The 27184-nt window shown below is 37.6% G+C and overlaps 1 protein-coding gene across 2 annotated transcripts in view; it reads left to right on the top strand.

Moving 5' to 3' along the window:
• LOC143893123 (developmentally-regulated G-protein 1) overlaps positions 1–27184 on the top strand; it is a 43501-nt gene that overhangs the window by 6117 nt on the left and 10200 nt on the right. For both annotated transcript variants that reach the window (XM_077398103.1, XM_077398102.1), the window contains exons 3-7: positions 334–401; positions 632–708; positions 14198–14378; positions 18555–18611; positions 21636–21710. In XM_077398103.1, coding sequence (XP_077254218.1) covers positions 334–401; positions 632–708; positions 14198–14378; positions 18555–18611; positions 21636–21710 — 458 coding nt within the window. The remainder of the gene's footprint in view (positions 1–333; positions 402–631; positions 709–14197; positions 14379–18554; positions 18612–21635; positions 21711–27184) is intronic.

Here is a 27184-nt window from a genome sequence, read left to right as displayed (position 1 = left end):
TATAAGCAATTCTCCTCCTTTTGGTTTGCTAGATATGGGATCCTATTTAGTATGTTAATTTTTAAGAGATATTTCTTTCTTGTTTTTATGCTTGCTACAGACATGTCCTTAGAGATCATTATTTCAAATATCTTGAGGTCTCATTGTCAAGCATTTAGTTTGAGAAATGTATATGAAGTCAATGCATTTGGCAATTGAGGTGCATTTAGTTTGAGAAATGTATTTGAAGTCAATGCATTTGGCAATTGAGCTTTGCATTCTGTAATAAATTTCTCTATGATTTTTGAATTATTGATTGTTTTTTCTTTTTATCTTATTCCACCGAACCTATAGAGTACCATCTTGGACAACTCAAGGCAAAGATAGCAAAGTTAAGGACACAATTGTTGGAGCCTCCAAAGGTATGCAAATTTCTTTTTTAGCCTATGTTCATGACTTATGCTATGTACACTTCTGCATTGTGGTGTAACACTATAACGGCCATGATATTGACGGTTTCTTGCACCAGCGGTTGCATTTTTCCTTTGCAAGCCCGCCCTGTATATGTTGTTCATATATATATATTTGTTCATTCATACATTTTAGTTAGCATTAGTATGTTTCACTCTTACTTTTAAAAATCATGAATCAGGGTTCTAGTGGAGCTGGGGAGGGCTTTGAAGTTACAAAATTTGGCCATGGTCGTGTTGCACTTATAGGATTTCCAAGGTTTGTCGCCTTGTACAAATTAGCTCTATGATTCAATTAGGAAACGAGTATCTTCATGCTTATTAAATCATGAAATCTCCCAGCTTATAAAAAAATTCTAGTATTTGATTTGAAGACATAGTAAATTCTCACAAGAATTACATGGCTTGGCTCATTTCAAACAGATATCGTACATTAGCCATTGAATGGTTCCTTTGCTAGTGGCTATGCTGTCATACATGAAAAAAAAATTCTAAAAGAACTATTTCCTGTATCCCCAATGTTTTTTTTTCTAAAAATCATATGTATATGTCCCCTTTTTTCTTTTTCTAAAATTTACTGTCCTATGCTTTTTTATTACTATGGATCCGATATTTGCAAATGTTTTTTCATATAAAAATTTTGCCTTGGCTGCATCATTTTAAATATCTTTAGCCCAGAATCTTTAGTCTAGAATTTTATTTTGTCTTGCTATTGAAATATATTATGTCATTAATGCCTAGAATTTACAAGTATGTTTTTGAATATATGTTGCTGTTGATTTTTTTTTACATATATTTTCATTTAGAAGTTTCATTTTATTGATTGGAAAGCTTTTAAGAATATTTGAAAGTGCCTGCTAAGTGTTAGTCATTGGAAGTTGAAGGGTCTTGTACCATTGCTTTGGGATTAGTGGTTGAGGTGAACTCTTTTGTTATTGTTGAGGTATTGCATATTATGAGGGGTTTTATCCAGTGTGTTTCAAGATAAAGGCAATGTTTTATTAAAACATATTGACTAAGAAAGGGCAAAGGTGGGACGCACCTAAAATGTGTTATCTCCAACAGGGGCTACGCCTCATTGTGTCAATTCCTAGATGTTAGAGAACTCGGTCATAAAGTTCTTATTCTGGTCATTGCTTCATTTTGTAGTAACGTTGCTCTAAAGGATACTATTGAAATTGACCAGTCGACATAGGACCTTTGTGAGTGTTTTAATTGTTGAAGTTTGTTCAAATTGGGCATTCCGTGTCATTATGTTCATCGGTAGTAATGACTAGACAATGCGGCTACATGGACTTGATCCAATTAAAGATCTCATTCTAAACGCGCCACTCTTTTGCCCAACTCACCTCGTAGTCATTGACTCATTTCTCTCCCAAGCCATATTCAGCTTTTAATATTTCTTTTGTTAGTCTTACCCATAGTTATCTGAAGCTTCTTAGAAGGGCTGGAAGCTCATGTTGGAAGCTGAATTATTCTTGCTTCCACAATTCAGCAGAAGTGCTCTTCTGGCATGCTTCTTTTTTAATTTAGAAAATACTTCTTATTTATGGGATTATTATTTTTTAATTTCCATTTCAGAACACCAAAGGATTGTATATATTTTTTTTTGAGTGGTCGGAAATTTCATTGAAGGAAAAGAACTGAGATGGTCAGTTACAAGCAAAATAAAAGAAAACAAACAAGGAATAAATCCTGTATAACTCAATAGAAGCTAGCAGAGAGACGAAAAATCGAGACGGTAGGAAATCGAACTGTTCTACAGCCCCCAAACTAACCCTCCCCTAGTAAGCTTAGCCGCCTGCCCATTAACAGATCTTCTGATATGATGAAAGGAGATACTCGAATCGCCCACTATGTCTTTAATCTCATCAAATAGCTCGGCAAATCTCCAAGGGAATACATGGGAGCCACTCAACCAACGGATCACATGAAGGGAATTACCCTCCATCACTACTTTATCTAAATCTTCTCCCAGTAGAAGATTGATGCCTTGGTGGACCTCATGCACCTTCGTCTCACTTGAGTCAGCCACTCTAGTGGGGCCTGAGAAGGCCCACCTCACTGATCCCCCATCATCTGTTAGAACTCCTCCTATACTTGCAGGATCCGGATTTCCAAAACTAGAGCCAACGAAATTAAGCTTGAGGAAACCTTGAGTTGGAGGCTCCCACACTTGAACAATCAAAGGCCTCAATTCTGAACTTTAGCAAACCTCCCTCCACCCATTCCATAAGTCGAAAGCGGATACAAACTTAAACCTTGGAAGAGTCTTTACCCAAGCAATTGTTAGAGCCGTCACCCGGATAGATAAATAAGAAGAGCTCTTTGCATACCCTTTGAATATCCTAGCATTCCTTCTTTCCACAATACCCATATTATTGCAAGGAAGGATATGTTCCACAAAATCTTCCCTTTTTCCTCTAAGGAGTCGGTTTCCAACAATCCAATAAATCTATGAGATTTTCTTGGGAACACCCATGATATTCCAACTCTATCCAAACACAACTCCAAATCTCTCGAGCTAACTTACAGTGGATGAATAAATGATTCACTGATTCCCCATCTTCAAAGAATAGTGTGCAATGATCTATAATCAACATCTTCCGCTCCCGCAAAAAATCCACCATCTGAATCAGCTTGTGAAGAGCCGCCCATCCAAAAACACAAACCATGGGTGGATCTTGAATAGGCCAAACTCTAGCTGCTCTGGGAAATATTTGACGGAGAACTCCCCCAAAGTATTTCAAACCCATACCCTTATCTGACCCAACCCTCTTTTTGTAGCATCCCTCTAGTAACTCAAAAAAGCCTGGTTACCGATTGTAGCTCCTTGTCAAAGAAATTGCGCCTAAATGCAGGCAACCACACAATCGTATCCTCAAAGAATTCCTTAACTAAGGCCTCTTTTGAAGCAGATACCACAAACAAATTCAGGAATAGCTCCTTCAAAGGAAGGGAAGAATATTTATCATACCAAAATCTAACCCGGTCATGGACTCTGAATTTTGTTTGCATTACCTTTGGATCTCTAGTGGGGCATTGGGAGTTGGATGACTGCTTTAGACAGACCGGTACTACTGTTTGGAGAGACATTATGATGCATATGTATCACTAAAATTTGAATACATCTTTAAATCTCTCTAAAGGAGTGTATTTGAAACTTAAAACACTCATTTTAAGTTTGAAATGAAATATATAAAAGTTTCTTCAAAATCTATCCTAACTACTAAGGGCAGGTAAAACAAACGAAGTTCATGAACAAACCATAATTCGACAAAGATGATTTGACAGAAGAAGATCGTTAATTGGGATCCAAAAGTACGCTGGAGGGGAACGAAGACATCAAACTAACGGCAATACCAAGGTTTTAAATTTCGTCCAAAATCCGAAATTTCGGATTTCGGTCAAGGCCGAGGCCGAAACCCGAAATTGTCAAAACGTACCAAATCAAGAAAAATATTAATTTTTATTCATTTACCAAATTCAGCCGAAATTACCGTGGCCTAAATTTCGGCCCAAAAATTCGAAATATCGGGCTTCTGGACTGAATTTCGGCTGGGTCCGAAATTACCTCTGAAACCGAAATTTAAAACCTTGGTCAATACTAGGCCTTAGAAAGCTTCATTCATCACTAAAATTGAAAAACTCAGTTATAATAATTTATAGCAACATTTTTAGTTGGTTTTGGCAAGCCCTGTGCGATGAAAAAGTGAACCTTTTTTTACAAGACATGTAAAGCACTTTATATTTTTATTTTGGGCTACACTCATAGTTTTAAATTTCCACTGTAATTGACATTAAACAACCAAAATGTATTTGTTTCCATCCCCACCGAATCAGATACCGAAACCAAAATGCATAGTGAAACCTAAACTGTTAGTGTATTTGTAATATACTATATAGTATGTTTTACATAATTATATTTATACGAATTGCATGCAAAATGAGCTGTATGTATTATATTCGTTTCCATCCCCACCGAATCAGATACCGAAACCAAAATGCATAGTGAAACCTAAACTGTTAGTGTATTTGTAATATACTATATAGTATGTTTTACATAATTATATTTATACGGATTGCATGCAAAATGAGCTGTATGTATTATGCATAAATATTTATATGAATTCATGTGAAATATGGTATGTGATATGTACTGAATTATCACACATGCATGATAGCCCATATCACTAGGTATTCGATGTTAAACCACTATGAGTGTTTGTTTGCTTATGCGATGGTTTTTTATTGTGTGTTAGTGCTTATTCTAACACTTCCTGAAGTTCCATCTTAAATGTCCATCATTTGCATATGTTTCCATACATTTCCATAATTTTACAGGATTTTCACTGAAATTTCTATTGGAAACCGACATGTTTCCATTTTCATGATGATTGAAATGCACACCGAAATCGTAATCTTAAACCTTGGCTACATTAAGATTGAAATTAGGCTTTATTTAGGTTTCCAAGGACTGAAATTGATTCTATAAAATGGGTAGGATGAAACTAGGGGTTTGAGGTCTGTTTTTCCTTTATATATGAGTTTTTTATGTAATTTTTGCGTGGTTAATGAGTGGTGACTACTTTTCCCTTTGTGGGTTTTGGGTTTTACTCTTTGATAATGTTCAAGTAAAATCTATTGTCATTTTATCTCTCTCTACTATCAAGTTCTCCACTTTTTATTGATTCCTAGTAATTTACTTGCAAGTTTGATTCGGGAAATCATTCTAAGTTTCACAATGATACCGAAGAAAGCTATTTATCTGTATGAAAGGCTTGTTCAATTGGAGAAAATTCTCCAAAGGATGCCGCAAAGGCAAGTTTGATTCACATTGATTATGGTTTCCCTGCTTGGAGGGAAACCAAGGGAAGAAAATGATTTTGACGGGGAGTTGAATGATGGAGAGCACACCAGCATCAACTCCTCTCATTGACCTGGGGCTTTGGCTGGTGAAGTTTGAGGTTGAGACCATAATGATCGAGATAAAAAATGGAATTATGATGAGGGTCATTTTCTCGAGCACACGAATAGAATCGGCACCTAGAGAAAAGCTAAAAGTATATGAATTTTGTAATTAATTGCATGTAGAAGTTTCTCTACATGATGATCATAGATTACATGACTCTCTTCCCAAAGATCAAGGCAGATAGCATTTATTGATTAAAAAGACATTATTATCATCTCTAAAAGTCCTCAATGAAGAGGCATGACAATGGTCTAACGTTTCTCAAATAAGGTTTACCGCGGGAGAAAAACTATATAATCTTATCATTGATGGATGATCCAATGAAAACATCATGTCGATCGATACGGTAGGTAAATTACATATGAAAGTAGAAAAGCATCGTCAAATGCACACGATACATTGCTTCATGAAATGAAGTGAGGTAATTGTTAGTACTCACTGCTTAATTTCGTTTTCTATTGAATCCAAGTACAAAAAAGAAGTGAAATTTGAGATTTGATTTTTTGTTATTGACCGGCAAAGTAAAGCTTGAAGGAAAATTCAAAATTGATCACATTCTAGTTATGCTTGGTTGATGTAACCTTGAGAGATTTGCAATATCGAAGTCTGTTTTTTCAAGAGGACTTACAAAAGTTAGACTAACATATGATATTGGCATTCAAAGATGCAAACTCGAAAGCGTGTTTTCTCCAACCTAGTGGAAACCAATGCAAGCAAAGTTCATGAAAAACTACATTATTCAACAATGATAATTTGAGAGAAGAGGGTAGATCACGGTCCAAAAGTAGGCCTGAGGGAATGAATACGTCATGCTGAGGTTAGTAGCGGTCCTATAGAGCTTCATTTGTCATGAAAATTAGAAAACTTATAATTTATGATAATTTATATTGATTTTTTATTTATTAGACAAAGTTTGAGTAGGTTTGGTGGGGTCTTGTGGAAAGAAAATGTGAATAATATTTTTAGGACAACTTGTAAGACACTTTTTTTTTAATTTTTATTTTGGGCTGCTCTAGAATCAAGGGCTGAAATTGAGCATATGCCAATGGGTAGGATTCAACTATGGTTTTAAGGTGTTTTGGGCCTTTGTATATGATGCTTTGATGTACTTTTCAAGAGGTTAATTAACAACGCCGAATTTTCTCTTTTGGGGTTTTGGGTTTTACGTTCTTTTGGTCATGTTCTAATAAAATCTATTTCCATTTGGTCTCTCTCTAGTGTATTTTGTGAAGTTCTATTGGATTGTTTGTATGATTGTTCAATTCTCTACCAAGTTTTCTACTTTTGGTGGATTTCTAGTTGTTCAACTCAACTCAACTAAGCCTTTGTCCCAAACTAGTTGGTGTCGGCTAATAAATCCCCTTAGAAAATTTTCATGGAGAAGGTGAAAGAATCTACCCGGCTCAAACTGACTAAGTCTAATCCTGACACTAGTTGGGTTCGTCTACATGAATCATTTTCTTCCATTTTCTCTATCCAAGGTCATGTTCTCTGTTATGTACCTAGCCATCAAGTCTTTCCTAACTGTTTCTAACCAAGTTGTTTTCGGTCTGCCCCTCCTCTTTTTACTACATCAACTTGGCACGAGTCACTTCTTCTCACTGGAGTATCCAAAGGCTTACGTTGGATATGCCCAAACCATCTTAAGTGGTGCTCTCACTTTCTCCTCAATTGGTGCCACCCCACCTTTTTACAGATATCTACATTTTTAATTCTATCTAACCTTGTGTGACTCCACATCCATCTAAGCATTCACATCTCCGCTACACTCATCTTATGCACATGCTGCTTCTTGGTGGCCGAACATTATGAGTCGTACAATATGGCTGGCCTCAAAATTGTCTTATAAAGCTTTCCCTTCAACTTTGTAGGTATTTAACAGTCGCACAGAACTCCTGAAGCGTGCTTCCACTTGAACCAACCTGCTCTTATTCCGTGTCTATCATCCTCTTCAATCTCTCCTTATGTAGGATTGAACCAAGATAGCGAAAGATATCCCTCTTAGGTACCTCCTGTCCGATCATATTTACTACATCCTCGCCGCGCCTCCTTACATTACTAAAGTTGCACTCCATATACTCTGTCTTAGTCCTACTCAGTCTAAAACCTTTGGATTCAAAAGTAGTTCTCCATAACTCTAACTTAGCATTAAGTCCTGCTTTGGTTTCGTCAATTAATACTATGTCATCTGCAAATAATAACATACACCACGGCACCTCATTCTGGATACCCTCCGTAAGTTTGTCCATAACTAGCATAAAAAGATAAGGGCTTAGAGTTGATCCTTGGTGCAATCCTATTGTAATTGGAAACTCACTAAACGTGCCATCCGTAGTTCTGACACTAGTTACTGCTCCATTGTACATATCGTTAATCACATCAACATATTTAGTAGGCACTTTTTTCCTTTCAAGAACCCACCACATTACACTCCTTGGAACCCTATCATACGCTTTCTCAAAATCAATGAAAACCATATGAAGGTCATTTTTATTTTCTCTAAATCTCTCCATTAACTACCTAATCAAGAAGTTAGCTTAGTCTTTCATAGAAGAGTGGCAAAGTTTACGGCCGGTTGCCAACCTGACGCCAACTCTCCTCCTTTATCCTTGCTTGGGACTGGGCTGTAAAAAACACAGACGGAATTGGATTTCGAGTTGTTCACTTGCATCAAAATTTTGGGAATAGAGTTAATTCACAATGGCTAAAATATCAAAATAAAACAATAAATCCCTAAAACTTGTAATTGTAACCTACATTCACTCTCCATGCTTGAACTACTATAAGCATGTTGTTAAATTATAAAAGATAAATAACGCCTTTCTCCAACAGCTTAAGCTTTTGGAGAAGTTGGTAAGTTAACATGGTATCAGGGCCAAATGTCTCGAGTTCAAACCTCCTGGATAGCAAAAATCCACATGCTATGGTCAGCCCAAAGTGGGACCACATGTTGCACGTGTTTGCCGAGTAGGCCACACGTGCGGGGGAGTGTTAAAGTGTAAAAGATAAATAACGCCTTTCTCCAACAGCTTAAGCTTTTGGAGAAGTTGGTAAGTTAACACATGTCTTTTCCTAAATGCCTCTTGTTTGCTTCTAATGATGCCTCCACACCTCATGTTCACTTTATGTGGTGCTTTCCACATGCTTCCTCTTGGCTCTTCCTATCACTTCCTTAATGTTATCTTTTTCCCACTTTCTTTTTTTTGTCAAAGCCCTCACGCCTCGCGTTTGCTTCCCTCCTTGGCAAATTTGGTTTTACCCATAGTTATACAAAGTGTCCCTATTGGGTAAGAAGGTTGCTTTCAAGAAGTGGCGCTTCAGATGAAAATTTGTCTCACTTTTGAAATTACACAGAAGCACATTTTCCCATTATTGGACCGAGTCATGGGAATCACACTTTCTAACGGTAAAGCTCATTTCCTTTTATGCGGAACTCACTTCCCCCTACACAGAAGCTTGCTTCCCCCTACACAGAAGCTTGCTTCGTACAATCGTACCTCACTTCTTTATCTTTCCTATAGAAGGTAAAGCCTAACTATTACATTTCATTAAAATCCATCTGAAGTTAATTATCTTAAAACATATGGCTAAGAAGAATCTTGAAATTAAAAATAAAAATTTGAAAAAGCACATAAAAATACAAATTCATCTAGATAGTGGGCCGGTTACCTGCTCCTCTCTCTGTGTAAAATAAATAGTAACCGATGCATGCTTCTCTCTGGCTATCTTGAGTATCTCAACCATGACCATGGAAGGCACGATGAATGACTGGCAAAGAAGGAAAAAGAAAGGAGCTATGTTTTTCCGCACATATGACTCCATTCTACTTTTCTTTCCTCCTATTCTCTGCCCCCTCTCTCTTTAGAGTTATCCTTTTTCTTCTTTTCACCATGTTTCATCTTTTTTTCTAGAGAGAGAGAGAGAGGGAGAAATAACCAGCCTCATTTTTTGTATCCTGGAATTGAAATATTTTCTTTTCTTTGGAAATGACGTGGTATATAGTTTGGCACTATTGCTGCTAGTGATTGATTCAATTGGCCATTCTTTTCTCCGAGTTATTATTAGTGAGGAAAGGAAAAAAGAAGGGAGAAATATGACTGCTTTCTGACTTTTTATTTCTTCCGTCGTACATTTTGCTCCATTACTTCTTTTTTATTCTCTTCTAAAACCTCTAAGTAGTCAAATGTTTTTCTTTCTTCTTCCTCTTTAGTTTCTTTTTCAGTTTTTCGTCTCTCTATTCTTTTCATATTCTTAATTATATAACATAACGGTTCTAATAACATAACTTTATTTGATATAATTATGTTAGAAACCCCTATTGACAGACCAACATAGAAAGAGCAAAGATGCCAATACATGTGCATTTGGTGATGGCACCTTCTTCGTTCTTCCCCTTTTGCTTCCTACTCCCCTATTGCTTTCGCTTCCTCGCTCACACTACCTGACTTTTCTAACTCTCGAACCTGTGTTTCATTCAACTGCTTCTCGCATCGCTTTTCACGTTTGTTTTCAGTTCTGTTAACCACGTGTATTACCCTTTCCTCAACCTATGACCATTTCTCTTGCTCCCTTATTTTTCTCCTCCTTGCAATACTACAACTCAAAAGCTGGTATCAAGCACCTTTAGACCCCCCTCCAAATTCAAAGTTCCGCTGTTCATTACCATCAGTGGAAACTTCAGAAATTCCTCTATAAAACGAATAAGCTCCAATGATAGTTGTATAGATTTTTCAATCTTACAACAGGAAGTGTCAAATTTGAAATTGAGAGGGATGTCAATTTCTAGTTGCTTTGAGTTAAGAAATTTCTTAAACATTAGTTTCATGACTTGTTTTGATGGTTTCTTAAATCATTAGTTTTAGACCTCTCATGTAATAATGTGAGATTACTGTCGGATTAGCAAATTACGATATCTGTGAGATTCAAATTGATCTCTGTTGTCCACTCCTTAAAAGACTTAGACATCTCTACTATTACCTTGAACAACTCTTCTCATTTTCCAGTAATCACCGATCTTGAGTTCTTGACATTTCATTAAACAATTTCTCCAGACTGGTATGCTCTGAAAATGGGATTTTCAATGCTTCTAAGAAGAGAAGAGAAGTGGTCAATGAGGAAAACGAAATGAACATCTCAAAAACATGATCAATTACATGGAATAATAGAAAAATCAGGGTTATTCTCATTTGATTTTGATTATTGAACTGTCTTTGGCCTTGGTAATGATGTACGAGAAGCTGTTGATGATCCTTATGCTTTATATCTGATAAGTTAATATTAAAATGCTCACAATAGGCGGCTCAGATCTTCAACGGGAGTTCCAGTTGGAGCTGTGGAGAGAGCAAGATAAAGAATAAAAATGTGAAGAGAGAAAAAAGCCATATGAACAAAGAGGTAAGGGTGGGTTTGCAATGGACGTATTTCAGCCACACGTGTAAAGAGCAAACATCTATTTGAATAGAAGGGTGGGTTTGGAATAATGTCTGTAATGAGTGTGGTTTTAGAATTTGTCTAAAAAGGGTGTTTATTTAGTTTCCCTTTCTATGTTATGTGATTGTTACACATTGTTGAATAACATGTATTAGGGTAGTTTAGACATTACATGTAGTAGTTAGGGCTATTGCAGTCTTTGTACATTAGTTGCCCTTGGTGGTCCTTATATATGCATCATTTAACATGGGAGCTCCCTAGTGGAGACTCTCCATCCTTCACTCCCCTTCTTCTTCCTCTCTTTCTAACCCTAATCTCATTTCTAACATGGTATCAGAGCAAAGATCCTAGGGAAAGGAAAAGAAGAAGAGTTTTCACGCCATTTTCCATGTAATCTGTCTTTCATATCTCTCCATTATTTTTCTCCTCTTTTTTTTTTTTTTTTTGTTTCAATCTCTTGCACTCTGTTTTTCATTTTCAAAAATCTCTCCCCTAAAAAAAAAACTCTCCATATTTCTCTCCGTTCTCTCTGTGCGCATTTGTGACAAGACCATTTTGGTTTTTTCTTTTCTGTTTTTTGCCCAACCCATTTCTAAATCCCTAAAATCTCTCTCCCCTCCGCTAAAGATCCGGAAAATCTCTATCTAACTCTCGAAAATCCCTCTCTTTCCTTTTTTTTCCCGTAAAACCCATTTTTAGGGTTTCAATTTTCAGAAATCATTCTCTCTCAACTCCATATCTCTCCTGTTCTCTCTCTCCCTCTCTAATATCTCTCTTTGCCTTAAATCTCAACCACACACACACACAAAAAAAAGAAAATTAGAGAATCCCCATCAAGTTTTACCATAAAACCCTATTCTCAACACAAACCAAACCAAAAAAAAAAAAAAAAAAACAAATCCATCTCTCTCTACGCAAACCCTGCTTGGGTTTTCCGTTTTCTTTCCTCCCTTGCGCTAACTCACATCTCTCTCCCTCATCCTTCAGTTTTCTCTCTCGGCAAACCCCTCCTTCTCCGTAAACACCCAAAACACAAAAAAAAACTCTCGGTTTTATTTCCTCTTTGCTGTAAACCCATTTTTGGGTTCTCCTCCACTCACAACAAATCTCCATCCACGACACCCAAACCCCAAATCTTCTCTTTCTCTCCCTTTGAATTCATTTGGGAGAAATCTTCTCCCCAAATCCCTTTTTGGCTCTCCACTCAATACTCTCAATCTCAACTCACAATTCCAAATCCCCTTATGGACCATACTTTCTCACCACCATCCCATTTGGCTTCGCCAAATGGCTCTCAATACACCCAAACTCCCTCCAAATCTCTTTATGTTCTCTTCCTTTGAGTTGTTATTCAAGGCGCACACCAAGTGTTCAATGAAATGTCCGAGGAGGTGTAGTGCCTTGTTTGTCTTCTTTTTTGTTGACTTGAGGGGAAGTGTTGTCATTGTCTTTTCCTTCGTATTGTCTTGGGGCTGTCCTTTTCGTGGTGTGTGTTGTCTTCTCGAGGAAGTGTTGTTATTTCTCTTTATGTTGTCCTCCATGTTGTCTTCTCTTGAGGGGGAGCGTTAGTGTTGTCTTCTTGTTAATGTTGTCTTAGTATTGTCTTTTCGAGGGAGTGTTGTCTTGTTTTCATGTCTCTTCATGTTGTCCGGCTTTATGCCTTATTTCTTTGTGTTGTCTTGATTGTCCTCCTTGTCTTGTCATCTTCGGGCTCTATTAGATTCGCCCGAAGGGGGAGTGTTGTTCTGCTCCTTAGTCAGTCTTGATGTCTTCTCGGCTTTATGCCCTATCCTCTTTTTTATGGGCGATAGTGTCCCCATCGTTGGTCAGCTCATTTTCAGGCGACGATGTTCATGTCGTCGACCTTGTCTTCAGGCGATGGTTTTCCCATCGTTGGTTGGTTTTATCTTCTCCCTCATTTTCTGCGCGATGGCTTCCATATCCATTCGTTGGTCGGCTCTCTTACGTCGACGGTTTTTTCCCGTTGACCTCTCTTTTCCGGAAGAGCTCTTTTCAGGCAACGATGTTCATGCCGCTGAACTAGTTTCCAGACGATGGTTTCCCCATCGTTGGTTGGTTATCCTTTTTCTCTCTCTATCCCTTCTCACCAGGCGACGATGTCCCCGTTGACCTTGTCTCTGATAGTTTCCTCATCGGTTGTTATCCTCTTCACTTAGCATTATGCTGCTTCGCCGATGTTCACTGTGAGCACCTTTGGTGTGCCCCTTTTGCTTGTTGGATCGTAGCTGTTTCTGCCATGGTGTCTCCATTGCTCATGATATGCGGATTTGTTCGCTGTGCTCTCATTCAGAGGGCGGCCCTATTTGATCTCTCTCACTATTGTGCTACTTCATGGGAGCTGCTCTTTTTTATGGCAATTGATTTCGATGTTGTTTATTGTGGCTCCTGCTGTCCTTTTTAGTATTATGCTTTCATTATGTATTCACCACACTAGCTTGAGGAATGTTATACCAAGCTGGATTTGTGTATGGGCTTATTGTACGTTTTTGATGAATGGTCCTTTTTGTTGTATTTTTTAGCTGTTGTAGTTCTTTGTAGCAAGATGGAGTTCATAGTATATACACTCCAACTTGAGGGGGAGTGTTGAATAACATGTATTAGGGTAGTTTAGACATTATTTGTAGTAGTTAGGGGTATTGCCGTCTTTGTACATTGGTTGCCCTAGTTGGGCCTTATATATACATCATTTTACATGGGAGCTCCCTAGTAGAGACTCTCCATCCTTCACGCCTCTTCTTTCTTCCTCTCTTTCGAACCCTAATCTCATTTCCAACACATAAAGTTTAATAACATAGTGCCGACTGAAAATATCCTTTTGGGAATTGCGGTAATTGTCTTTAAAGTTTTACCATCATTCATCTTTTACATTCTCACACAGCAAGAAGAAGTCACCAGCCACAGCAAGTTACACAACTTCATTATTACCATGGGTGGTAGCTAGTTGATGAGTTGCTCCTTCTAAGATGTAAAGTTAAACTATGATACTAAATTAGTAACTATCATCTAATTTTTGATATTTTGGTTGATGCAGTTACATTAATTTGTATTTATACATGCGTATACTTTCCCTTATTGCCGTCAAGACAACTCTGGTCTAAAATGTAAAACCACAAATTCACTTGGATTTTGGAGGGCTGGCAATGAAAGTTTGGAGTACCCGTAAAATGGTTTTGTTCAGTTTTCCTTTCTTGTTACAATGATCACTACAGTCAGTTGCCTCTATCATAACTTGAATTTCATATTTTGATCTGTGGAAGACATTTCAGTGCTTTCAGCATAATGCTTTACCTTTCCAACTACTGAATGTATATGTTGTTGTTGTTAGTGTGGGGAAGTCAACACTTTTAACTCTATTAACGGGGACCCACTCAGAAGCTGCTTCCTATGAATTCACCACACTTACCTGCATTCCTGGAATTATTCATTACAATGACACTAAGATTCAACTTCTCGACCTTCCTGGAATCATTGAAGGCGCTTCTGAAGGCAAGGGACGTGGTAGGCAGGTAAACTTCCGAAGTTTCATCTCTTTCTCCTTGATGTGATGCTATTGCTACCCATTTATTGGTCATAGATGTGTGTACATATGTTTTTCTAGCTAAGGTCCTTAAGGATTACAATGTATGGGAGACACTTCTCAAAACTAATGGTTCTTTGTTATCTAGCAATTATTGTACAACTATCTATCTTGCATCTATTGTCACCAAATGCACAAGCAACTGCGGCTTGTTGCCTGTTTTCCTTTCACAGATGAAAGAAGTTAACGATCATTGAAGAGGCTCTTGGAGGTGGTGTAATTCCTCAAATTATCCAAAAATGAAATGGAACTGCCATTTTAAGCCAAAAGTTAAATAAATAATATCTGTTATGGCTATTCATATTACAAAATAAATCTTTACAGAGAACTTTTTTAGATCACATGAATTAAAGGTGGAGTTTGTAGAATCAATTAGAGTGGGAGTTTTAACATCCCTTCCCTTTCCCTCTAGAACTTACCCAAGTGAAGTTAAAATTATAAGTTCATTCCATTTCGTCCCCTTTTTTCTTGAGAATTTTATACAAAAAGAACCAAAATTGCTACAGATTTGTGTTGCATGGATTTGGATTCGTGTGTCGGGACCCGACACGGATTCGAGGTGTCGGATTTGGCAAACCCCAAAAAGTAGGATTCGTGGATTCGGTAATTTTTAAATAATATAAAATTTTAAAAATTAAAAATTAAAAATTAAAATTATATATATATATATATATATATATATATATATATATATATATATATATATATATAGAGAGAGAGAGAGAGAGAGAGAGAGAGAGAGAGAGAGAGAGAGAGAGAGAGAACGGTTCCTACACATATGTGTAGATAAGTTATCTACACACTAGCTTAAAATACAGTGGGGGCCACATTATTTGGGTGATCCAAACCATTCATTTTTAAGGCCCTCACATAGATAGGGTGTCCACAAAAAATCAGATCCATAGGATCATCCTAACCATTCGAACTGTGGAGGCAAAAAATGGACTAATTTGTGAAGGTTTAAAGACATCCATTTTACCTCCACAAATCGTAGGGTTGGGATGATCCTATGGATCTGATTTTTTGTAGACACCCTATCTATGTGAGGGCCTTTAAAATGGATGGCTTGGATCACCCAAACAATGTGGGCCCCCACTGTATTTTAAGCTAGTGTGTAGAGAACTCTCTACACATGTGTAGGAACCGTTTTCTCATATATATATATATATATATATAGGGGAAACGTTTTCTGCACGATACCTCAGATAAGTTATTTGAGCAAGAGCTCAAAAAACATATGGGCCCACATTGTTTGGATGATCCAAAGCATTCATTTGGATAGTGCAAAGATAGATAGAGTGTGCACAAAAAATCTGCTCCACAAGATTATCCTAACCCTTTGATTTGTGGAGGTTAAAGTGGATGGGTATAAACCTCCACAAATCTGTCCATTTTTAACCTCCAAAACTCGAAGGGTTAGGATGATCCTATGGAGCTGATTTTTTGGGCACACCCTATCTATGTAAGGGCCTATCAAAGGAATGCTTTGGATCATCCAAACAATGTGGGCCCATATGTTTTTTGAGCTCTTGCTCAGATAACTTATCTGAGCAAGAGCTTAAAAAATCATGGGTTGGGGAAACGTTTTCTGCGTGATACCTCAGATAAGTTATCTGAGCAAGAGCTTAAAAAATCATGTGGGCCCACATTGTTTGGATGATCGAAAGCATTCATTTGGATAGTGCAAAGATAGATAGAGTGTGCACAAAAAATCTGCTCCACAAGATTATCCTAACCCTTTGATTTGTGGAGGTTAAAGTGGATGGGTATAAACCTCCACAAATCTGTCCATTTTTAACCTCCAAAACTCGAAGGGTTAGGATGATCCTATGGAGCTGATTTTTTGGGCACACCCTATCTATGTAAGGGCCTATCAAATGAATGCTTTGGATCATCCAAACAATGTGGGCCCACATGATTTTTTAAGCTCTTGCTCAGATAACTTATCTAAGATATCGCGTAGAAAACGTTTCCCCATATATATATATATATATATATATATATGAAAAATTTGAGGATGAAGGGTTGAGGCCATAGAGTTATAATTAAGAGAGTCGAAGAAGAGGTAGGGGGGTCGATGTTCTAAAAAGTTAAGAAGGAAACATTTTAAAGGGAAAATATACATGATTCGCATTTTAAAAGAGACAATGATGAGTCGGATTCGCCCGAAAAAATAGGATTCATGTTGGAAACGGCTAAGGCAAGAATCCAGATGTCTCCCACGTGAATCCATGTCCGATTCACATGTGGAGACGTGTCAACACAGATTCGGCATAGAGGGGCAAAGAATCCAGGCAACACAGCTAGAGATATACAAGAAAATATCAAATAAATGATACCACATCATTGTGCTTAGGCAGCTTAACTAACCTATTTGATTAGGTTAGCATACGTCAGTGCTGCTGAGAGGAATTATGTGGAATAAAATATCCACCTCTTTCCACAAAGAATTTAACTATTTGAACTCATTGTATTGTGAAAGCCACAATACAATGTAATGTAAGGAGTATATGAAGTGCAACTTTAGTAATGTAAGGAGACGGAGCGAGGATGTAGTAAATATGACTGGACAGGAGGTACCTAAGAAGGTTATCTTTCGCTATCTTGGTTCAATCCTACGTAAGGAAGGAGAGATTGAAGAGGATGTTGACCACAGAATAAGAGCAGGTTGGTTGAAGTGGAGGTAGGCTTCAGGGTTCTGTGCGACCGTAAAATACCTACCATGTTGAAGGGAAAGTTTTATTAGACAACTGTGAGGCCAACCATGTTCTACGACTTAGAATGTGGGGCCACCAAGAAGCAGCATGTGCATAATATAAGTGTAGCGGAGATGCGGATGCTTAGATGGATGTGCGGCCACATAAAGTTAGATAGAATTAAAAATGAAGACATCTGTAAAAGGTTGGGGGTGGCACCAATTGAGGAGAAGATGAAAGTGCACCGCGCATATCCAACATAGGCCTTTGGATGCTTGAGTGAGAAGAAGTGACTCGTGCCAAGTTGATGGAGTAAAAGAGGTAGGGGCAGACTGAAACCAACTTCGGTAGAAACAGTGAGGAAAGACTTGATGGCTAAGAACATAACAATGGACATGACCTTGGATAAGAGAGAATGGAAGAAAATGATCCATGTAGACGAACCCAACTAGTGTCAGGATTAGACTTAGTCAATTTGAGCCGGGTAGATTCTTTCACATATTCATGAAAATTTTCTAGCCTACCCCAACAAGTTTGGGACAAAGGCTTAGTTGAGTTGAGTTGAGTTGTATTGTGAAAGCCTCCTCAATCAGTTGCTGGCAATGACATAGGGAATGTATATGCCATAAGTAGAGTCCTTTCCTTCAATGAATCAGCTCTTTTTGCACCACCAACCCTAAACAAGGTCTTGCACCTATTTAAAACACTTGAATAAAAAAATACTCACAGCCATTGGACATGATCTCTTTGCTACCACCATTTAGCTTTTGAGGGCAATTAGGATGTGACATTTGCATTTTGCGCATTAAGAAACCTATTCATCCGAAGGAAGTCTAGACAGAAATGGTTCAAGTCATTCAAACAAAAACTAACATTTCATGAAAACAATAAGATAGTCATGTTAAAGACCCCTTCCATTGGCCTACTAATAAGTACTCTAATGTTAAACTTATTTTTCTCAAGGTTTAAAATTTGATGAATTGATTAGTGACTCAATCAAGTTGACCCTTTTCAGACCAATCGGACCCAAATATGGGCATTGATGATATCTGTGCTCCAGCTTGAGGGGGGAGTGTTATGAGTTTAGTATAGGTTTATTTACATTTTATGTTGGAGTGTAATTCCTTTAGCTATTGTTATCTTTTACGTTTGTAGGACGTGGAGCATATCTATAAAAGCTAGAAATCGTGGGGTTGATTCTCAAAGTTCGTTAAATTCCCTCTTTTATTCTTCGTTTGTTTCTTCTTCTTCTTCTATGACAAAAGCCATGCAAAGAATGATCACAAGTTACAAATCATCAATTTTCATTTTTTTCCTCTGCACTTTATACTGAAACAAGGTTTTCTTAGTACTTTCAGTTTCAGAGACTTCTTTAAAATTGGTATTTGATGTTAGGCTTATTCTCTCAGGTCATTGCTGTTTCAAAGTCATCAGACATTGTGTTGATGATTCTCGATGCCTCGAAAGTAAGTTCTATGCATCTTAGGTACAAATTTTTTTTCTACTACATGATCCAAACTTTGATGATCTGCAATGTCCCATAAGCATAATCCTTTTTGCTTTAATTTTTACCTAACACTGACTATGATGACCATGATGATTTCTGTCAAGAGTGAGCTTTTTCACATAGAGGTTCAAATTCATGTAAAAAAGGTATTCTTAAATCATTAGTTGATATGCTTGCAATGTATTTTCTTTTGTTGTTTTTCTTAGGCCGTCGTAACCCATGCATTGATATGTTGCACTTTATCTTTATTCATTTTTTTCTTCCTCTGTCTTACTCAGTGTGAGAAAAAGCACAATCAATGTATTGGGCTCTTCTTAAAAGACATATTTAGTTCATTTCTGTCTTTCTGGAATCTATACTTACGCTATGCTTATTATTTCGAAGCTCCTTGTTAGAAAATAAGATACTGTACAAGATAGTTCATCTTAAAAGACAAGTATATGTTCTATATGATGTTGAATATGCTTGTTGGTCCTTCTACCCATTTGCTAATATTTGCACCGAATATTACTGTATCATACTTTTGAGTATAATTTATATTTCAAACTAAGTTCCTACCTGTCCCGGAAATGACAACAAACTACGGATTTCATGAAAAACAGTAAAATGCTTCTACTTTTTTAAATGATGAACATCTTTCATGAATTTTGAAAACCAAAGCTGTTTCTTTTCTTTTGCAAAATAAATGGTAGAAAGTATTTTAGGTGTATTGGTTCTGTAACATAGAAGCCAGGTCATCTACCTTGGGTTGTTCTCTGATTCTCGTACCGTAACAGATTGGAACTTCCATTTTGGAATGTAGGGACCCTAAACTTTGACCGATGGAGTCAGTTTTGCATTGAAAACATTTTCTAGGAACGTCCATTGTGGGATGTAGGGAGTTTCGGGCAATGAGAAGGATGGACATCCATGTAGTGCCCTGTTAGATGTGACTTGATGCAAAATCAGACTGCTTACGGAAAAAAGTTATTATGCATCAATGCTTAATTATTGAGTGTCATAGTCCTAAATCTACTTTGGTGATTCTGAATTAGATAAATGGAGAAAGAATTTTTTAAAAAATGGGGAAAGAATTGTGGCAAAGGACCGACTAAATGAGAAAACTTGTTTGCAGATTTTTGAGTCTAATTTTTGATTCATTTGTGATTTGGCCTTCTCAGAAAAATCTTTACTTGAAGATTTTATTTTATTTTTTTGTTTTTGAATTGTTGAAGATTTTATTCTATTTCATAATTTAAAGTGTAGAAAACCGAGAGATGTCTGATCTTTCAAATTAGGATCAAACATGATGTGCAGCAAGCAACAAGAAGAGATGCAAGAAACACAATCTTACAAAGCAAGAACACAAGATTTACGTGGTTCGGCATTGTGCCTATGTCCGCGGGAGAAGAGTTTCACTAGTTCGAGTTAGGGTTACAAAATCTCATTCTTTCCTTTCGGTTAAGGAAACTCACAGAACCTCACAACTCATAACCCTAAAACGTGGCTCATATGTTAATGCCACAAATGAAGAAATTGCCGAAATACTCTTCAGCACGAAACCATAAATTAAAATTTTCACAGCTCAACCAGTTTTTCAGAGTCCTGTCTTGTGGGCGAAAGCGATTTCCTCTAATACTATCTTGTGGGTGAAAACTGAAAAGTATTAGTGACGGTCCGTGGAGACTCGCTAATCTTATGGATGAAATAAATGATATGCGTGTGTTTGGTATTTTCTTTTTTTCTGTCATTCCAAGAAATTCCAATGATTTGGCTAATCGTCTAGCTAAATTAGGAGTTTCTAGAGGCATATTATATATGGGGCAATCATTACCCCTCGAAGTGCACTGCTTCTTATTTAATAAAATGTTATCTTCATCAAAAAGTTAGTCAGGGTGTTGTATCATTGCCAGGATACGAGACATGTGCACAACATAGAGCTTACACCAAAGACTGGAATTCCATATATTTAGAATCATGTAACTGAAATTATATTAGGACACTATAAATGCAAGTGGCATATCTCTCTCATATGGTCGTTCAGAGGTCAAATTTCATACATAGGTACTAAAGCTGTAATATTGGTTGCTGGTCTTTCGTCATCGATTGGACTCATGTTTTGACAATTTTCGTTTATTGATGGTTATTAGTTCTGAAAGTTTTCTTGTATATAATTTTGATGGAATCTTGTAGTAGTCTTGTAGAGCAAGAATGAGTCGTATACTGTCTCCATCCTTTCCTTTTTTTCCCCACAAAATATCCAACAGGTATCATTGATGAAAAGTGTTGGTATTCCACGTCTCTGATACTTATAAGTGACAATTTGGTCATAATTATCTTCTGTGTCATCTTCATTTGCTGGTATAATATGTTATAATGGTTTGTTTTGTATGACGTCAGTTTGAGGGGGTTCAACTTTACCGTAAAATTTGTTAGACTAAGTTCTTTATATTTGGTGTTGTAGTCTATATGACTATACACCTACTCGTTTCACATTTATATCACTGTCAAAACTTATCTTAATATATGCATCTTGCTTGATCTTTATGAGTTCCCCTCTTTTTGCAACACCTTTAGGGCACGTTTGGCTGCCTGGAATTGTTTTCTCATGATAAATCGGGCATCTCCATGTGGAGATGAGGGTGAAATCGCTAAAAATCAGGAAACACAAACCTGGAAACTAGTGTCTCCGGTGATGAGAATTTGCTAAAAATCAGGAAACATAAAACTCTACTCAATACCGGATCAACCTTTTCCTGATGTTTAGCAACTTCTCATCACCGGAGACACTATTTTCCGTGATTGTGTTTCCTGATTTTTAGCGATTTCACCCTCATCTCCACTTGGAGATGCTCGATTTATCATGAAAAAACAATTTTGGCAGCCAAACGCGCCCTTAACTTACAGCTCACCTGGAGTTTGCTTCATTTCAGTTTGTACATTTATAAGTGTTACTATCTTATTCTGCACTTTATATTTCCACCTGATCACTGTGTTCTTACAGAGTGAGGGTCATCGCCAAATATTAACGAAAGAGCTGGAAGCCGTGGGCTTGCGTTTAAACAAGAGGCCACCTCAAGTGAGATTATCTATCTTATGACATTTCTTAAATGCCAATACCCTAAACTTTTGCTGTGTTCCTTTGCTTTCATGCATGCGAATTCTGTGGTCTCAAATATCTGATGATTAAATGGAATATCTCATATCTAGTTCATCATTTCGTTCACACACCATGGGCTAAAATGGGCTTCTTATTTTATGGCAAATGCATGGAGAAGAATAGTGAAATGATTATTGTACTCCCTTGTTTTGATAATGACACCCCTCACTTTCCACCTGCACCTGCTCCACCTTCTTAAACACTATTCTAATTGGCTGTTACTAGATCTTTGGAATCTGTAACAGCCTTCAACAGCTAACTAGAAAAGCGTAAAACAAAGAGAGTAGTTCCATTATTGAAACAGGGGACTGTAGGTATCATTTCCCGAAGAATATGCATTGTTAACTAAATTGGCTTTGCTGCTCAGTGTCAGAATCATAATTCATGGCAGCTTTCAGGTACCGACTATTTTGTAAAAAAGGGTTTAATTTAGAAGTAATTTGGATATAATTCTAATTCATCAGTGATTTTCTCAATTTTAGCCAATATGTTTTTAGTAATCCACTATCAGTCAAAATGATTTATGTGTATGCTTCATCTCATTTCATCCGGTTATTAGTTTACCGAAGTCTCTCTCTCACCTTCATTGCTCATGAAAGTCTTGACTTTTGATTGTTTAAAAACAAACTAAAATGGATTGGCAAATGGGAGAATAAAACTGGAATTGTCTTTGTAATATCTACTAATTTCTGCTTATACTTCTTTGACTGGTTTGCGTCTAATATCTTTGGGACAGTTGAAGTTTGGATATTTTACCCTTGAAACTGTAAATTCTTATTCATCTATCAGTTTTTTCACTTTTTGTTTAAAATAACCTTTGGAAACCAAGAAATAGAGTGAGAAACAGGTAAAAGTAGATCCAATACATTGCAAAACTTCCACCAAAAGGAGGCTTCTCTGCGCAAGCCATAAACTGTTCATTGATTCTTCAATTGCTAGAAGGTATCAGTTCTAGAGTCTTACTTTTACACGATTACAACTTATGTCTTAACATTAACCCAAAAACATGACAACAACTACATATCTTTTGATCATGGTAATCTGCACACTAGGAGCCTTTGAAAGATCATTACACTGCAATCTTGCCTTTTAGAAAATCAAAATCTGGAATTGTATGGCCCCTCAGCATTGTCAACCTTCAATCTCTAAAATTTTGTTGGTGTGCTCAAGTGTCAGTCTATCAGGAGCATAGTTTTAAAACTCCCCTACGTCATCCTGGACTTCCCTGAGTCGACTCCCTTTTACCTTGGCCGTGTTCCATGTTTTGCCCTACAGAGTTAATAAAAATTTGACTCTTCCGAATTATGACCCCGTCAACTGAGTACCCAACCATCCCGAGTCGACTAGGATTTTCTTTGGCTGCGTTCCACGCCGCATCCACGTTTTTAAACACTGGTCAGGAGTGCTGGAATCTGCAAGCTTAGATCTTTGACCTTTTGTATACTCAAGGAACTGGTAACTTTTAAGCACTTATATTTACTTTGTTATTTATTTTTGTGTCTCTTGTAGTTCTATCACACGGTCATGGGTTCTGCGGAAGCTGATTGTGTAACTGAGACGGGTAACTGACCATCTCTGTGTCAGTAAAAAACCTGCAACCTGCAACCTGGTTGCATTATAAACTGGTGAAATGACTAAGTCACTGACCAGTGACCATGTCACTGACGCTCTCCACTACCACCACTTACCATTGCTCTTGTGCCACTCTCTCTCTCTCTCTCTCTCTCTCTCTCTCTCTCTCTCTCTCTCTCTCTCTCTCTCTCTCTCTCCTTGTTCTTCCAAACACTCACTGTCCCGCACCACCACCATTTGACCTTGCTTCTCACCACCCACCATTGCATCTTGCAATTCAGGTTTCTGATTTCTCAGAAAACCTGTGCATCTTGCCAGTGTAGACAATCAATGTATTGGGTTCGCCAATTTGGAGTGAGAAGACCGGTAGGGCAAAGTTGTGATGGTGATGAACAGTGCCCCTATTTCGGGAAACAGTGGATGCTTGTTTGTGAAACAGAGGATGCTTGCATAGAAGAAAGGCAGGGGATATTATTGTAGTTTATAATAAGAGGTTTGTCTTCTGATTTTACACTAGGTATGGAACCCAAGAAGTGGCTCTCTATTTCCCAATCTTTCTGCGTACCTTATTATAGGTTGTATTTTTTCTTGTTAGAGTTAGACCAGTTACCCTATCATTTTTCTGGAGTTATTGTTTGTTGTTTACTTCATTCTCTCCGTGTAACAATTAGCAATGCCTGGTTGACACTTCAAAAACTGTGTTTGTTTTCTTGGTTAGGCATGAACGTTCATCATCGTTTTGTAAATCACTTGTTTTTCATGGGATCAGAGCTAACGAGACAATACTTCTAAAACTTTGTCTAAAACTTTATGTTTGCCGTGCATAGGTTTCAATTTAGATTATTATGGTCTCCATGGACACCCAACTGTCATCCTTGCTAACACTGACAAGTGTGGTTGTTATGAGTTCACTCATGTCTAAAACCTGCATCAGAGATTGCCAATCCATTTGGTCTATCTGCGTGCAAGTCAAGCTTCTGTTTCCATATACATCTGGCTATATTTTTTTTTCTTTTTCTGTGGTTTCTCAATTGCAAGGATGATTTTCATTTTTGATATTTTCTTTCCTTCCTGTCATTGCTCCTATTAATTTCTTTGTCAATCATATTCTTTTACAACATCGAAGAATTTCATCATTACTTTGGAGTATGATAATAAGTCTTAGAGTTTCTCAACCTTAAGGTGTCCATATCAGCTTTCATGTTCTTTTTTAAGGGAAAATGTTCCAGCTAGAGATGATATCATCATTACTTTGGAGTATGATGTGTCTTGGAGGTTGTCAACCTAAAGGTATATGAGCTTTTATGTTCATTCTTTAAGGGAAAATATTCCAGCAATAAATATGTTACTTTCTCATCTTCGTAATTGGGGATTGGCTGGTATGGATTGGCTACTTTATATTGGCTTCTTAATAATAGAGAAGTTGGTCATAGTGGATTAGGGATTTATTAGTAAGGGATAAAGCCATGTTTCTTTGTGTCAACATTAGGTTGATGGTCTTTTTCGAGATTCACATGGACAATTATCCCCCGATCCCCTGCTCTTTTAACCGAATCAAGGACTTCATTGGCGATTAAAATTCCGTCGAGAATTTGGCGGTTGGTGACAAATGCTCCCTGATATTTGGATATGATTTCCCCCATGACCATAGAAATACGCCTTGCAAGAACCTTGGCTAAGAGTTTGTACATCCCGTTTACCAGACTAATAGGCGATAGTCCTTCAATTCTACAGCCCCCATCTTTTTTGGTATAAGGGTTATAAAAGTAGAGTTGCACCCTTCACTGAGGACACCCTGCTCATGGAATTCCGATATGAAGGCCATCACATCATTTTTTATCACATCCCAGTATTTGTGGTAGAAACCCATAGGGAATCCAGGTGATTTTTCTTTCCCCATGGATCCCAGAGCTGCTTCAATTTCTTCTAGGGAGAATTGTCTTTCAAGCGATGCCCTTCTCTCCATTGAGATTGATTTAAAGGGTAGACCTTCAATACCCGGCCTCCATCTATACTTTTGAGAGTGTAATTTCTTATAAAACTCAACAGATATATCTCTGATTTGATCCGGATCTTCAATTAGGACGCCCTCGACCATTAAGCTATTAATGTTGTTAATCCTCCGTCTTTCGTTCGCCATTCTGTGAAAAAAATTTGTGTTACCATCCCATTCTTTAAGCCATATGGCTCGGGACTTTTGGCGCCAACTAATCTCCTCTCTTCGAATATACTCTTCATATTCCATTCTGAGGTCCACCCGTTGTTGCTTTAGTTCAGAGCCCAAGCGATTTTCTTCTTCCATTCTATCCAGATTCTGCAGAGTAAGCAAAATTTCCTCCTTTCGCTGATTGTGGGCAATGCTTTCCAGTTTAACCCACTCACGAATCTTACCCTTGAGTCCTTTGATCTTCTGCTTTAAGATAAATCCCTTCCATCCCGACACATCCATTTCCCCCCACCAGCGTGCAACATTTTCATCAAACCCCTTCATTTCGCTCCACGACATATCCATTTTGAATGGTTTGGGACCACCAGAGAAATCTGATAGTTCAAGTAGCAAAGGATGGTGATCAAAGATTGGGCGGGGCAATGCTCGCTGACAGATTCGAGGATATTTTTCCTCCCATTCTCTGGAGATTAATATCCTATCCAGTCTGCGTAATATGAGATTGTCTTGGTTGTTTGTCCAAGTAAATCTACATCCCTCCAAAGGAAGATCCACAAGTTCTTCCCGAGTTATGAAGTCAGACAATCTCCTCATGCTGGTAGTGATTCTTCCTTCCACGTTCTTCTCCCCAGGAAATCTAATTGTATTGAAGTCTCCCCCAACAATCCACTGTTCCGAAAATCGATGCCGGATGTTCATCAATTCCGGCCACAGAGACCGTCTTTACCTAGCTCGCGAAGGTCCGTATACCGCCGTAAGGAGAAAAGAACAATTGGATGTAGTCAATCTGAAACAAATTGTTATAGAGTGCCTGCCAATTTCGTTTTCCTCCATAGTAAATAGATTTTCTCTCCATATTACTATGATCCCACCTGCCGATCCACTAGCCATCTTCGCCACCTACTGTCTATTGTCTCTCCCCCATAAGTTATTGATCAAAACTTCGATAATCTCATGCATCTTAGATTCATTGATGACAATGAAATCCGGTCTAAGAAGCACGGGTACTCTCCGGAGGCCCACGTACCCGTGTCGGGTGCGTATCGGGTGCGGGTGCTCTTGGGTACTCTTTGGGTGCGTACCGGGCACACACCCAGGTTTGTGTACATATCAGGTGCGCACCTGGTTCAAATTAAATCGAAAATTACAGATTTACAATAGAGGGGCTGTCCCAATTAACAAAAGGGGGGTTGAATATATCAAAATATCTATAATATATATATCCCGTAATTAAAAAACTAACAACTTAGAAGTAATATTAGATTTTGGTGAAGTAATATTAGATTTTGATGATTGTATTGTTATTTGATTGCTCTCCAATTAAATTGTTTGAATTCTCTAACAAAATATTTTATTTTTTATTTTTATAAATATATAATAAAATATAAAAATATAAAATATATTATATTCAGCGTACCCCCAACGTACCCGTATCCTGTTTTTTTTTTAAATCACGTATCCACGTACCCGTATTGTGTCGTACCCGTACCCCGTACCCGTTTCCGTGCTTCATTGTATCCGGTCTTCTACTATTACATATGTCCCTTACCGCCATGACTTTCCGTTCCGAGCCCAATCCCCTAATGTTCCAGAAAATAATCTTCATGAGTAACTGATTGTATGCCCCAGTATCTGCGGTGCTAATAGCAGCTGC

Source organism: Tasmannia lanceolata, unplaced genomic scaffold, assembly GCF_043159265.1.
Source record: "Tasmannia lanceolata isolate RefF3 unplaced genomic scaffold, GAP_Taslan_0.1 ptg000015l, whole genome shotgun sequence".
NCBI classification, from domain to species: Eukaryota; Viridiplantae; Streptophyta; class Magnoliopsida; order Canellales; family Winteraceae; genus Tasmannia; species Tasmannia lanceolata.
Note: the sequence above shows the minus strand (reverse complement) of the source record. Positions and strands in the feature narration are given on the sequence as shown.